A 13,367-nucleotide genomic window follows, 5' to 3' on the forward strand; every position below is an offset into this window, starting at 1 on the left:
TTTGGACTCGGGAATCAGAACGACAATTTCAAAACTTGCGGACGACACGAAATTGGGGGGTGTAGTTAATACTGAAGAAGAATCCATCAAAATGCAAGAAGACATTTTTAAACTTGCAGAGTGGGCATGTAATTGACAAATGAATTTTAATATAGATAAGTGTGAGATGGTGCATTATGGTAGGAAGAAAACAGAGGCGACATACTGCTTGGACGATAAGAGTCTAAATGGAGTAGAGGAACAAAGGGATCTCGGGTACAGATACACTAAAAGTAGCATTGCAGGTTAATGAGGCCATAAAAAAGGCAAACCAAGCACTGGGGTTCATTTCCAGAGGGATAGAATTGAAACGAAAAGTTATGTTAAACTTGTATAGAACCTTGGTTAGACCACACTTAGAGTACTATGCAGAGTTCTGGGGGTCGATTTAAGCACCCGCGATCGGGTACATTCCTGGTGGGGAGGGCCACGAGTGTTTCCCGTACTGGGGGAAACACTCCCAGTTGAAATGGATGTGTTGCAGCCATCAGCCTGTGGCAACTGCAAAGGTCAATTTTACAGTTGTGGGGGGGAACCCTCACTCATTGCAGGAGGCCACTCTGTCACTTTGGACAAAGTTTGACCTCCACCACCCTCCTCCTAACAATAAAATTCACCAACTTGCACACTTACCTACCTTGCGGACCCCCTCAGATGTACATCTTCCGGATGGGGGCCGCCGTAGCTGCAGTCATGACCTCCTCAGAGGGCGAACAGCATCACTAGCCTCGCTGGCCACGCCGTCCACCTCTGACACGTGGAGCTCCACAACACAGTGCTGTGACACATCCACCTGCACAGCAGGAGGGAGGGCAACCCCAGAGAGAGATGCGTCGCAGAGGGCACTACCCTCGCCACAGGGTCCACAGACCGAGGCTCAGCTTCCTGGACCTCTCTGAGCAGCAGTGCACACGGAGGCTCAGAGTCACTCGACATGTAGTCGTGGACATCTGCAGCCTCCTTCATGCCGAGCTGCTCCCGGCTGGCCCGAGCACCATCTTCTTACCTGTCGCTGTCAAAGTCACCACTGCCCTCAACAACTTCTCCTCCGCATCCTTCCAGGGTGCCACCGGGGACATCGCCGACGTCTCTCAGTCGTCTGCACAAAAGAGCCCTGCAAATACACCTACACCCACTCTGCAGTGACACAATGGGTGGCATCAGTTGTTGGTCTTCATTGTGATCCTCAGGAAAGGGCATTATTGCAAAAACTAGACAAGACGTGGCAATAGTGGTGCCAATATAATATGCAATGTGAGTTGATCAGAAATTCAATATAAGTAAAAACCATGACAAACCCTCAAACACCCTTGTGCATCCCCGTCATGCTCACAACACGTTTGCCTTACGCTTCCTACTGCACATATGTGATACATGCCCTGTGGCTGCAGCACAGGTAGTGGCAGGTTGAGTGAGGCTGACCGTGAAAGAGATGCATGAGAGGGTGAGTATGAGATAGAGCCATGAGATTGTATGGGTTGAGTGGTAGTGGCGGGATGAGTACTGGCGAGGTGAGTAAGTGCAGGTAAGATGAGGATGAGGTTTGAGTGGGTATGAGGGGTGATGTGACAGAGTAGTGTTGGCAGTGCAGAAGGAGATGTGGGGCGGGGGTGGTGATGTGGCAGATGGAGTGTAGGGGAATGAGTAAGTGTACTCACTTTGGCTGACCTACTTAGGTCATTGCAGCGCCTCCTGCGCTGTATGCAGGTGCGTGATATGTTGGTGGTGCAGGTGACCTCCTCTGCCACCTCGAGCCAGGCCTTCTTGGTGGCAGAGGCAGGCCACTTCCTCCTGCCCGCCGTGGGGAAGATCTCTTTCCCCCCCTCCTCCTCACCCCATCCAATGATACCTGGAGTGAGGTATCATTAAACCTGGGAGCAGCCTTCCCCCTGGGCTGCTCCATGCTGTCATTTTTCCTATTTGTTGCAGCATCAGTCAGTGGAGGACTGCCCCTTTAAATAGAGCTCCTCCAGCTGACAGCCTGTGCTGCGCATGCGCAGTCCGCCCGCCTCGCAGCTCAGCTGCGGGGAACCCGGAACAAGAGGTAAGTGGATCCATTTAGCCTGCGATTGCGCGCAGGGCAGACTGATTTCACCGGGCGTGTTACCCACACGCCCAATCGCCCCCCCGCCGCGAACCCGCCGCCATGGTAATATCGGGCCCTATGTCTCCATATTATAAAAAGGATACAGAGGCATTGGAGAAGGTGCAATAAAGATTCACAAGGATGACACCAGAACTGAAAGGATATACTTATCAGGAAAGACTAGAAAAGAGAAAGCTGAGGGGTGACCTGATAGAAGTCTTCAAGATAATGAAAGGGTTTGATAGGGTAGACGTAGAGAAAATGTTTCCATTTGTGGGGGTGTCCAAAAATAGAGGCCAGCAATATAAGATAGTCGCTAATAAATCCAATAGGGAATTCAGAGAAACTTCTTTATCCGAAGAATTGTAAGAATATGGATCACGCTACCACAAGGAATAGTTGAAGCAAATAGCATAGATGCATCTCAGGGGAAGCTAGATAAGCTCATGAGGGAGAAAGGAATAGAATGGTATGCGGATAGGGTTAGATGAAGTAGGGAGTGAGGTCGCTCGTGTGGAGCATCGACCAGTTGGGCCGAATGGCTTGTTTCTGTGCTGTAGACTCAATGTAACTCAATGATGTAATTCAATGCAACTTTCAAAAGTACACCTTCCCTTGAAGAGGCTGCAGGCTGCCTTTAAGTAGCACCAGGCCTGCCAGATTCCCTGACCTCCCAAATGGTGTGCTGCCTATAAGGAGGGCAAATAGCACTGGCAGCTCGCCTTTTGCATGTAAAGGAGGCCCGATCATGAAAATTGATTAGGCCTCCCATCAACTGCATTGGGTTGGTGCAATGGAAGTCCCACCCACCATGCGCCCAATTATGCCAATTTCATAAATCACCCCCACTGACTGCAAGCAGTAAAAGTTGCCAAAATGTCTAAAAGTGCCTTTTGAATATTTTGCTAATGCAGTACACCGGGACAAAAGGCTACCAATGGGGGAAAAAGTAAACTGAATTGGTGTGACACTGAATAAAGTATAAGGAACAAAAGAGAAATCTTTGGAGGTATTGCAAGAATGATGAGGGGCATTTCTATGCAAATATTTAAGAGCAAATAAATCTCCTATTTGGTGCACTAACAAACCCAAGGTTTTAAAAGATCTTCAATCAGAAAGTGAATTTGCTCCATTAGGTGAAGTTTGCCCATAGCTGAATTATAAATGTCTTTAATATTTACATTGTTTTTGTTAGTTCCATTGTATTTGTATTCATTCCAATGTGATTTATGCATTCGTGTACCAACTTCGGGAGAGGGAAACATAATTTTGATTTAAAGAACGACTTTCATCTTGCGTAGTTGGTTACCTAAGGCTGAGTGTTTTTAAAGTTATGGAAGAGGTGATTGTATGCCCAATACACTTGCTTCTTCTTGGAACGAGCACAAATATATTAACGCACTTGTCAGAAATTTTAATTCATTTGTAGACTTGGATTTGTTGCACATAATACTTGTGGATGTGTATTTCAGGTGCTTCAGTTATAAATTATGTCAATTCCAGCTTTATTTTTATTTACTTACAGGTACAGAAAAAGCCCGATAAAATAAATGAAGATCTTCTCAATGATGAGGATTCAGAAAGCAAGGGAATCTGGGAGTCGATCACAAGGTATTCTAGCAAAAGTTTTTTAAGTGTCGGTTTATTTAATTATTTCCTGTTTATTTAATTATTGATATGTGGTCATAGATAACTGCCAGTGAGTTACAATATTACAGATTATATTCGGAATAATATTATGAGTCTATACTCCCGGGACAAAGTCTCACCTGCCAGGAGCATATCAGTGATTTTCTGTCCATTCATTTTAACAAACAGAAGATCAAGCAAGGTATGTGACTGAATTCATGATATGCGTTGCTGACAGATGAGGCTACACGGCAGGTGTGTGAACTTGTAAAATTACTGCTATGGTATAATTGAGGTGTTCAGATAACATTCCAAACGGTTTAAGCAGTTTACATTCTCTGAACCCTGAGATTTCTGCAGTTATCTTGAACTTCCTCATTGGCGACTCATTTTCTGCAGTATACAGTGTAATTTGGTGACTTTTTCAAGAAAGTTATTCCTATTCTGAAAAATTTCCACTCAGCTACTAGAGGAGCATTGCTGCTTTGTGCTGTTTAGTGGCTCTGATGCATGTTTTCAAGCATAGAACTAGTGGCCTTTTTTGCACAGCGTGTGAAGCCTACTCAAAGATTGGAGCATACTTGATGCAGGTAATGGGAGATGGTAGGTTTCGTATTCTGGAAGAATGGATCAAATTGGCTGAAGGACATTCTTAATCTGAACTTCACTTTTGAGGTACGCTGTTGTAACCCCATGTTTAGTTTTATTTCAGCACCAATAAGCCTTAGTGATCTTAGGTCCCTTTTACTGAACTGCTTTCACTGTTAGCAAATTAGTAATGTTCGACTTTCTATTGTTCTGAATCTGCCCTATTTATGTGTAGGCACTAAGTATAATATCCAACGACGTGTGTGCAGCAGATGGCAGAGCAATTAGAAGTATCCATTAACTACATCTGTGGGGCTTTGCAGCACTGTAGTCCACCCTGGAGCATGTGGCAGCTCTAGGCCGATGTGTAGCGGGTTCCCCCACTACAGTACCCCTGAAGACTTGGATGCTCAGTCTGCTGTTGTAGAAGTCTTGGGCACGAGTGAAGACTGTTCTCTCCTCCAGCCTCTGAGTGACTGGGACTGGATACAGACGAGTATCTCTCCGGGCTTCACTGATCCAAGGTGGGCCTCCCCATCCCCGTAAGGCATGGTCATGCAGAGCCATTGCCCACTTCCAGTGGCATGGCAGATAAGTGCTCACATGATAGTGCTGTCTCAGGACAGCACCACATCCATGCACTCCAGTCAGCCCTTTAAACTGCTTAGACATGTGGTTGAAAGGAAGCAGGGTCAGGCTGTCCATGTATTAGCGCAGAGGTGCAGCCTGCAAAAGGTCCATCTCTGGACTTCCATGAGATGAAGGCCACCTCAGTCCCAAAAGGCTTATAACACGCATCAGCCAGCTAGCTCACATATTCCTGTCACACAGATAGCACTTAGAAGCATGAGGCTAGGTATAAGAGATCACAAATGACACACTGGCACCAAGAGGAGGAACAGTAAAAAATAAACAGTAGACATGGTTTTTATTAAAATTACGTTGCCACTAATGTTGCTATGTGTACAGATAACACATCTTTGAAAAGACAGACAAAATGGAAAAGGAGGTTGTGTAGCCCTGATAATAAAGGATGACATAAAGACAGTAGTGAGAAAGGATCTTGGCTTCGAAGATCAGAAATCATAATCAGTATGGGTAGAGATAAGAAATGACAAGGGGCAGAAAACACTGGTGGGAGTAGTTTATAGGCCCCCTAACAGTTGTTATACTGCTGGACAGAGTATTAATCAAGAAATAAGAGGAGCTTGTAACAGAGGTAGTACAATAATGATGGCGGACTTTAATCTTCATATAGACTGGGCAAATCAAATTGTCAAAAGTAGTTTGGAGGACGAGTTCATGGAATGCATTCGAGATAGTTTTCTGGAACAATAATCGTGGAACCAACCAGGGAACAGGCTATTTTAGATCTTGTCTAATTGAATAGGTTAATTAGTAATCTCATAGTAAGGGATCCTCTGGGGCAGAAGGATCATAATATGATAAAATTTCACATTGAGTTCGAGAGCGACGTACTTAAGTCCGAAACTAGAGACTTAAATTTAAACAAAGCCAATTACATAGATATGAGGGGCGAGTTGGTTGACTGGGAAATTAGATTAAAAGGTATGAAGGTAGTTAAGCAATGGTGAACATTTAAAGAAATATTTCATAATTCTCAACGAATATACATTCCATTGAGGAATAAAAACTCCAAGGGAAAAGTGATCCATCCATAGCTGACTAAAGAAGTCAAGCATAATATTAGATCAAAAGAAGAGGCTTATAATGTTGCCAAGAATAATAGTAAGCCTGAGGATTGGGAGAGTTATAGAAACCAGCAAAGAATGACCAAAAATTGATAAGGAGGGAGAAAATAGAATAAACTAGCAAGAAATATAAAAGCAGATTGTAAGAGCTTCTACAAGTATGCAAAAAGGAAGAGAGTAGCAAAAGTAAACGTGGATCCCTTAGAGGCTGAGACAGGAGAAATTATAATGGGGAATAAGGAAATGGCAGAGATGTTAAACAAATATTTTGTATCTATCTTCACATTAGAAGACACAAAAAATACCAGAAATAGCGGGGAACCAAGAGTCTAATGAGAGTAAGGAACTTAAAGTAGTTAATATCAGTAAAGAAAAAGTACTGGAGAAATTAATGGTTCTAAAAATTGACAAATCTCCTTGACCTGATGGCCTACATCGTAGGGTTCTAAAAGAGGTGGCTGCAGAGATAGTAGATGCATTGGTTGTGATCTTCCAAAATTCCCTAGATTCGAGAACGGTCCCAGTGAATTGGAAGGTAACAAATGTAACATCGCTATTCAAGAAAGGATGGAGAGAAAACAGAATTACAGGCCAGTCAGCCTGACATCAGGAGTTGGGAAAATGCTGGAATCTATTATTAAGGACATGATAACGGGGCACTTAAAAGAATCATAATATGATTAGGCAGAGTCAACAAGTTTTTATGAAAGGGAAATCGTGTTTGACAAATCTATTAGAGTTTTTTGAGAATGTAGCTCGCAGGGTAGATAAAGGGGAACCAGTGGATGTAGTCATAGAGTCATACAGCACGGATAGAGGCCCTTCGGCCCATCGTGTCCGCGCCGGCCATCAAGCCCTGTCTACTCTAATCCCATATTCCAGCATTTGGTCCGTAGCCTTGTATGCTATGGCATTTCAAGTGCTCATCCAAATGCTTCTTGAATGTTGTGAGGGTTCCTGCCTCCACAACCCTTTCAGGCAGTGAGTTCCAGACTCCAACCACCCTCTGGGTGAAAAAGTTCTTTCTCAATTCCCCTCTAAACCTCCCGCCTTTTACCTTGAATCTATGTCCCCTTGTTATAGAACCCTCAACAAAGGGAAAAAGCTCCTTAGTATCCATCCTATCTGTGCCCCTCATAATTTTGTACACCTCAATCATGTCCCCCCTCAGCCTCCTCTGCTCCAAGGAAAACAAACCCAATCTTCCCAGTCTCTCTTCATAGCTGAAGCGCTCCAGCCCTGGTAACATCCAGGTGAATCTCCTCTGCACCCTCTCCAAAGCGATCACATCCTTCCTGTAGTGCGGCGACCAGAACTGCACACAGTACTCCAGCTGAGGCCTAACCAGTGTTTTATACAGCTCCATCATAACCTCCTTGCTCTTATATTCTATGCCTCGGCTAATAAAGGCAAGTATCCCATATGCCTTCTTTACCACCTTATCTACCTGTTCCGCCGCCTTCAGGGATCTGTGAACTTGCACACCAAGATCCCTCTGACCCTCTGACCCTCTGTCTTGCCTAGGGTCCTCCCATTCATTGTGTATTCCCTTGCCTTGTTAGTCCCTCCAAAGTGCATCACCTCGCACTTTTCCGGGTTAAATTCCATTTGCCACCGTTCCGCCCATCTGACCAACCCATCTATATCATCCTGCAGACTGAGGCTATCCTCCTCGCTATTTACCACCCTACCAATTTTTGTATCATCAGCGAACTTACTGATCATACCTTTTACGTTCATATCCAAGTCATTAATGTAGACCACAAACAGCAAGGGACCCAGCACCGATCCCTGTGGTACCCCACTGGCCACAGGCTTCCAGTCACAAAAACAACCTTCGACCATCACCCTCTGCCTTCTGCCACTAAGCCAGTTTTGTATCCAAAGTGCCAAGGCACCCTGGATTCCATGGGCTCGTACCTTCTTGACCAGTCTCCTGTGGGGGACTTTATCGAAGGCCTTACTGAAATCCATGTATACCACATCCACTGCGTTACCCTCATCCACACGCCTAGTCACCCCCTCAAAAAATTCAATCAAATTAGTCAGACATGATCTTCCCTTGACAAAGCCATGTTGACTATCCCTGATTAATCTTTGCTTCTCCAAGTGGAGACTAATTTTGTCCTTCAGAATTTTTTCCAATAATTTTCCTACCACTGATGTTAGGCTCACTGGCCTGTAGTTCCCCGGTTTTTCCCTACTCCCCTTCTTGAATAATGGTACTACATTAGCGGTTCTCCAGTCCTCTGGCACATCCCCTGTGGCCAGAGAGGCTCTGAATATATGTGTTAGAGCCCCCGCAATCTCCTCCTTTGCCTCACACAGTAGCCTGGGATACATTTCGTCCGGGCCTGGGGATTTATCCATTTTTAGGCCTGCTAAAACCGCCAATACCTCCTCCCGCTCGATGTTAATATGTTCGAGTATATCACAGTCCCCCTGCTGTATTTCTATGTCTACATCGTCCTTCTCCATCGTGAAAACAGATGCAAAAAATTCATTTAGAACCCCTCCTACATCTGCCGGCTCCACACACAGATTGCCATTTTTGTCCCTAATGGGCCCTATTTTTTCCCTCGTCATCCTCTTACCCTTAATATACTTATAAAACATCTTAGGATTTTCCTTTATTTTGCTCGCCAGTGTTATTTCATGGCCCCTCCTTGATCTCCTAATTTCTTTTTTAAGTATCCCCCTGCACTTTTTGTACTCCTCTAGGGCTTCCTCCGTCTTTAGCCTTTTGTATCTGCCAAAAGCCCTCCTTTTTTTCCTAATCCATTCTCGTATATCCCCTGACATCCAAGGTTCCCTGGAGTTCTTGGAACCACCCTTGACCTTTACGGGAACATGTTGCCATTGTATGGTCTCAATCTCCCTTCTGAAAGACTCCCATTGCTCCGATGCGGATTTTCCTACAAGCAGCTGATCCCAGTCCATTTTGGCCAGATCCTGCCTTATCCTATTAAAATCTGCCTTCCCCCAATTTAGAACCTTTATTTCCCGCCCCTCCCTATCCTTTTCCATGACCACCTTAAATCTCACCGAATTATGGTCACTGTCACCAAAGTGCTCACCTACTAGCACTTCTTCCACTTGGCCGGCCACATTCCCTTGAATTAGGTCCAGTACCGCCCCCTCTCTTGTAGGACTTTCTACATGCTGGCTCAAAAAGCTCTCCTGGATGCACGTTAAGAATTTTGTACCCTCTAAGCATTTTACACTCTGAGTATCCCAGTTAATATTGGGGAAGTTGAAATCCCCCACTATTATTACCCTATTATTCGCACAATTTTCTGAGATTTGCCTACATATCTGTTCCTCTATCTCCCCCTGACTGTTTGGGGGCCTATAGTACACTCCCATCAAAGTGCTTGCCCCCTTTTTGTTTTTAAGCTCCACCCATATGGCCTCATTAGAGGAACCTGCTAATATATCATCCCTCCTTATGGCAGTAATTGATTCTTTAATTAATATTGCGACCCCCCCTCCTCTTATACCTCCCCCTCTGTCTCGCCTGAAGATTCTGTACCCCGGAATATTGAGCTGCCAGTCTTGCCCCTCCCTCAACCATGTCTCTGACAGCAACAATATCATACTCCCATGTGTTTATCAACACCTTCAGTTCATCCACCTTATTCGCAAGACTCCTTGCATTAAAATAGATGCCATCCAGCCTTGCCCTCACATATTTGCCCTGTCTTCCAAGCTGACTTGTTTTTTTCTCTATATTTGGCTGCACATCACCCCCTATTGTAGCTCCACTCTGTATCCCATCCCCCTGCCAAGTTAGTTTAAACCCCCTCCAACAGTGCTAGCAAACCTCCCCGCAAGGATATTTGTCCCGCTCTGGTTCAGGTGCAACCCGTCCGACTTGTACAAGTCCCACCTTCCCCAGAAGCAGGCCCAGTGATCCAGGAAACTGAAACCCTCCCTCCTGCACCAACTCTTTAGCCACGCATTCATCTGTTCTATCCTCCTACTTCTATACTATATTATAGTATATTTGGATTTTCAAAACGCATTCGATAAGGTGCCATACAAAAGGTTGTTACACAAGATAAGGGCTCATTGGGTTGGGGGTAATATATTAGCATGGATAGAGGATTGAAAAGTAGGAATAAACGGGTCATTCTCAGGTTGGCAGGCTGTAACGAGTGGGATGCCCCAAGGATCAGTGCTGGGGCCTCAGCTATTTACAATCTATATTAATGAATTAGATGAAGGGACCGAGTGTAATGTATCCAAGTTTGTTGACGATACAAAGCTAGGTGGGGAAGTAAGCTGTGAGGTGGACACAAAGAGTCTGCAAAGGGATATAGATTGTTAAGTGAATGGGCATGAAGGTGACAGATGGAGTTTAATGTGGGGAAATGTAAGGTTATTCACTTTGGAAGGAAGAATAGAAAAACGAAATATTTTTTAAATGGTGAGAAACTATTAAATGTTGAAGTTCAGAGGGATTTGGGTGTCCTTGTACACGAAACACAGGAAGTTAACATGCAGTTACAGCAAGCAATTAGGAAGGCAAATGGTATGTTGGCCTTTATTGCAAGGGAGTTGGAGTACAAGAGTAAGGGAGTTGGAGTACAAGAGTAAGGAAGTCCTGCTGCAATTGTACATAGCTTTGGTGAGACCTCACCTAGAGAACTATGTACAGTTTTGGTCTCCTTATCTCAGGAAGGATATACTTGCCTTAGAGGCGACGAAGGTCGACTAGATTGATTTCTGGGATGAGAGGATTGTCCGATGAGGAGAGATTGAGTAGAATAGGCCTATACTCTCTGGAGTTTAGAAGAATGAGAGATGATCTCATTGAAACATATAAGATTCTGAGAGACTGTTTCCCCTGGCTGGAGAGTCTAGCACTAGGGGGCATAGTCTCAGGTTAAGGGGTCAGCCATTTAGGACTGAGATGAGGAGAAATTTCTTCACTCAAAGGGTTGTGAATCTTTGGAATTCTCTACCCTAGAGGACTGTGAATGCTCAGTCATTGCATATATTCAAGACTGAGATCGATAGATTTTTGGACTCTAGATGAATTAAGGGATATGGGGATCGGGCGGGAAAGTGGAGTTGAGATCGAAGATCAGCCATGATCTTAGTTAATGGCGGAGAAGGTTTGAGGTGCCTTATGGCCTACTCCCTGCTCCTATTTCTTATGTTCTTATATTGTTTTGGCAGCCCGGGAGATCAGCGATTTAAGTTTCCTGTGGCATTGCGCAACCTCCCCCCCGGCTCCTGGACGTCACTGGCTGCTGGTCATTGGAGCCTCCGGCTTGGTGATGTCACCCTTAGGGAGCAGCAACCAGATGGAGTGAAATTGGAGGGGGCTGGAGAGTTTGAAATCAGGGAGGGGCTCTGAAATCGGGGATGGGGTGAGCTCTGAAATTGGTGGGGGGTTCTGATATCAGGGAAGTGCTCTCAAATTGGTGGGGGGCTCTGGAAATTGGGGGGAGAGATGGAGACTGGGGAATGGGGGCTTGGACAGAAATGGAGACTGGGGAATGGGGGTTTGGGGAGAGATGGAACGAGGGAGACTGGGGAATGGGGGCTCAGGGGAAGAGATGAGGAATGGGGGCTCGGGGAGCATGGGAGTCTGATAAATGGGGGCTCGGGGGGCGAAATAGAGACCGGGCAATGGGGGCTTGGGGAGTGCACGAGACTGGGGATGGGAGGTCGGGGCAAAGAAGGGGACTGGGAAATGGAGGAGGGAAAGAGCCTAGGGTCAGGGGATTGGGGCTCAAGGGGTGAGGGGGGGGGGGTGTTTCCTGCAGACCCAGGAGCAGCAGCAACATGGTGAGTGGGCGTGATGACTGAGAGAGAAGCAGTCAGTAAAGGGGTAAGTGAAACCTGGGAACCTTACTGTGGGTAAATAGTGGAAGATTGTTTCCATTGGTGGGCAAATGGTGCACTAGGGAATGGAAACCAAGTATTCTCACTGGAAGAACCAAGGGGGAAGGAAGGAGGAAGGTTCTTGAACTAAGGGCTATTAGACAGTGGGATCCTTCACCACATGTGGCTGTTGAGATAGAGACTAAAACTTAATTTAAAAGGGAAGTGGCTAAATATTCAAAAAGGAGGAATATAAAAGGATCTGGGGGGGGTGGGGGGATGGGGTTACAGGAGAGAGTGCCAGCACTGGGGGCCGAATGGCCTCTTCCTGTACTGTAATTTCTATCATTCTCTGAAAACTATCCTTTATTAAGACTGAGCCCAGGGTGTGGTTTAGAAAAGTTGGTGCTGAGCTGAGTTCAGGACAATGTGCCCTGTGAGAAGTGCCCCAACACCGAGCCTGCTGACCTTTGTGCGATCTTTCGGTTTAGTTCAAGTCGGTCTGTGCCGGCCGGTTTTGACATGTGAAAACCAACTCCGGATCAGCTCTGACTGAGTTTCCCAGTTCAGAGTTGTCATCTTCAGATGGAACCGAATTCCAAGAAGATCGGGAGAGAGATGGGGCCTATTAAAAGTGGCATCAACTGGGAGCTTGACCGCATCTTGTGCAGTGCAGGGGATTCCTGGCTTTGTTTTCATGGTAAATATCAGCATGTTATGTGATTATTACTAGTTACAGGTAGGATGTCGGGGCATTACACCTATTACTACCAATTACATATAGACTATCAGTGAGTTACTGTTGGTTATGAGCAGAATCTGAGTGTTACCAGTATTAATATTAATTATCAATGCAATTTCAGTGAGTCACCATTAGATATTGATGGAATCAAAGTTCCTCCCAGCTCTGATTTCTCCCCTGTAAATCGCTCCCCCCTCCTTCGGTTTCCCCTCTTCACCTCCTTCAGTTTCCCCTCTTCACCTCCTTCAGTTTCCCCGCCTTTGTTTCCCCCTCCTCCCCGCCCTCGGCTTCCCCTCCTTTGGTTTCCCCCTCTTCCCCGCCCTCGGTTTCCCCCTCTTCCCCGCCCTCGGTTTCCCCCTCTTCCCCGCCCTCAGTTTCCCCCTCTTCCCCGCCCTCGGTTTCCCCTCCTTTGGTTTTCCCTATTCCCTGCCTTTGGTTTTCCCCTCTTCCCTGCCTTTGGTTTTCCCCTCTTCCCCGCCTTTGGTTTTCCCCTCTTCCCTGCCTTTGGTTTTCCCTATTCCCCGCCTTTGGTTTTCCCTATTCCCCACCTTTGGTTTTCCCTATTCCCTGCCTTTGGTTTTCCCCTCTTCCCTGCCTTCGTTTCCCCTTCTTTGGTTTTCCCCTCTTCCCTGCCTTCATTTCCCCTCCTTTGGTTTTCCCTTCTTCCCTGCCTTTGTTTCCCCTCCTTTGGTTTTCCCCTCTTCCCTGCCTTCCTTTCCCCTCCTTTGGTTTTCCC

General features: G+C 45.9%; 1 protein-coding gene across 2 annotated transcripts in view; it reads left to right on the top strand.

Annotated features, from left to right (window-relative positions):
- Nucleotides 1-13,367, top strand: part of uggt2 (UDP-glucose glycoprotein glucosyltransferase 2) — a 685,376-nt gene that overhangs the window by 475,184 nt on the left and 196,825 nt on the right. For both annotated transcript variants that reach the window (XM_067986476.1, XM_067986475.1), the window contains exon 32: nucleotides 3,651-3,736. In XM_067986476.1, coding sequence (XP_067842577.1) covers nucleotides 3,651-3,736 — 86 coding nt within the window. The remainder of the gene's footprint in view (nucleotides 1-3,650; nucleotides 3,737-13,367) is intronic.

This window comes from Heptranchias perlo, chromosome 6, assembly GCF_035084215.1.
Source record: "Heptranchias perlo isolate sHepPer1 chromosome 6, sHepPer1.hap1, whole genome shotgun sequence".
Classification (NCBI taxonomy): domain Eukaryota; kingdom Metazoa; phylum Chordata; class Chondrichthyes; order Hexanchiformes; family Hexanchidae; genus Heptranchias; species Heptranchias perlo.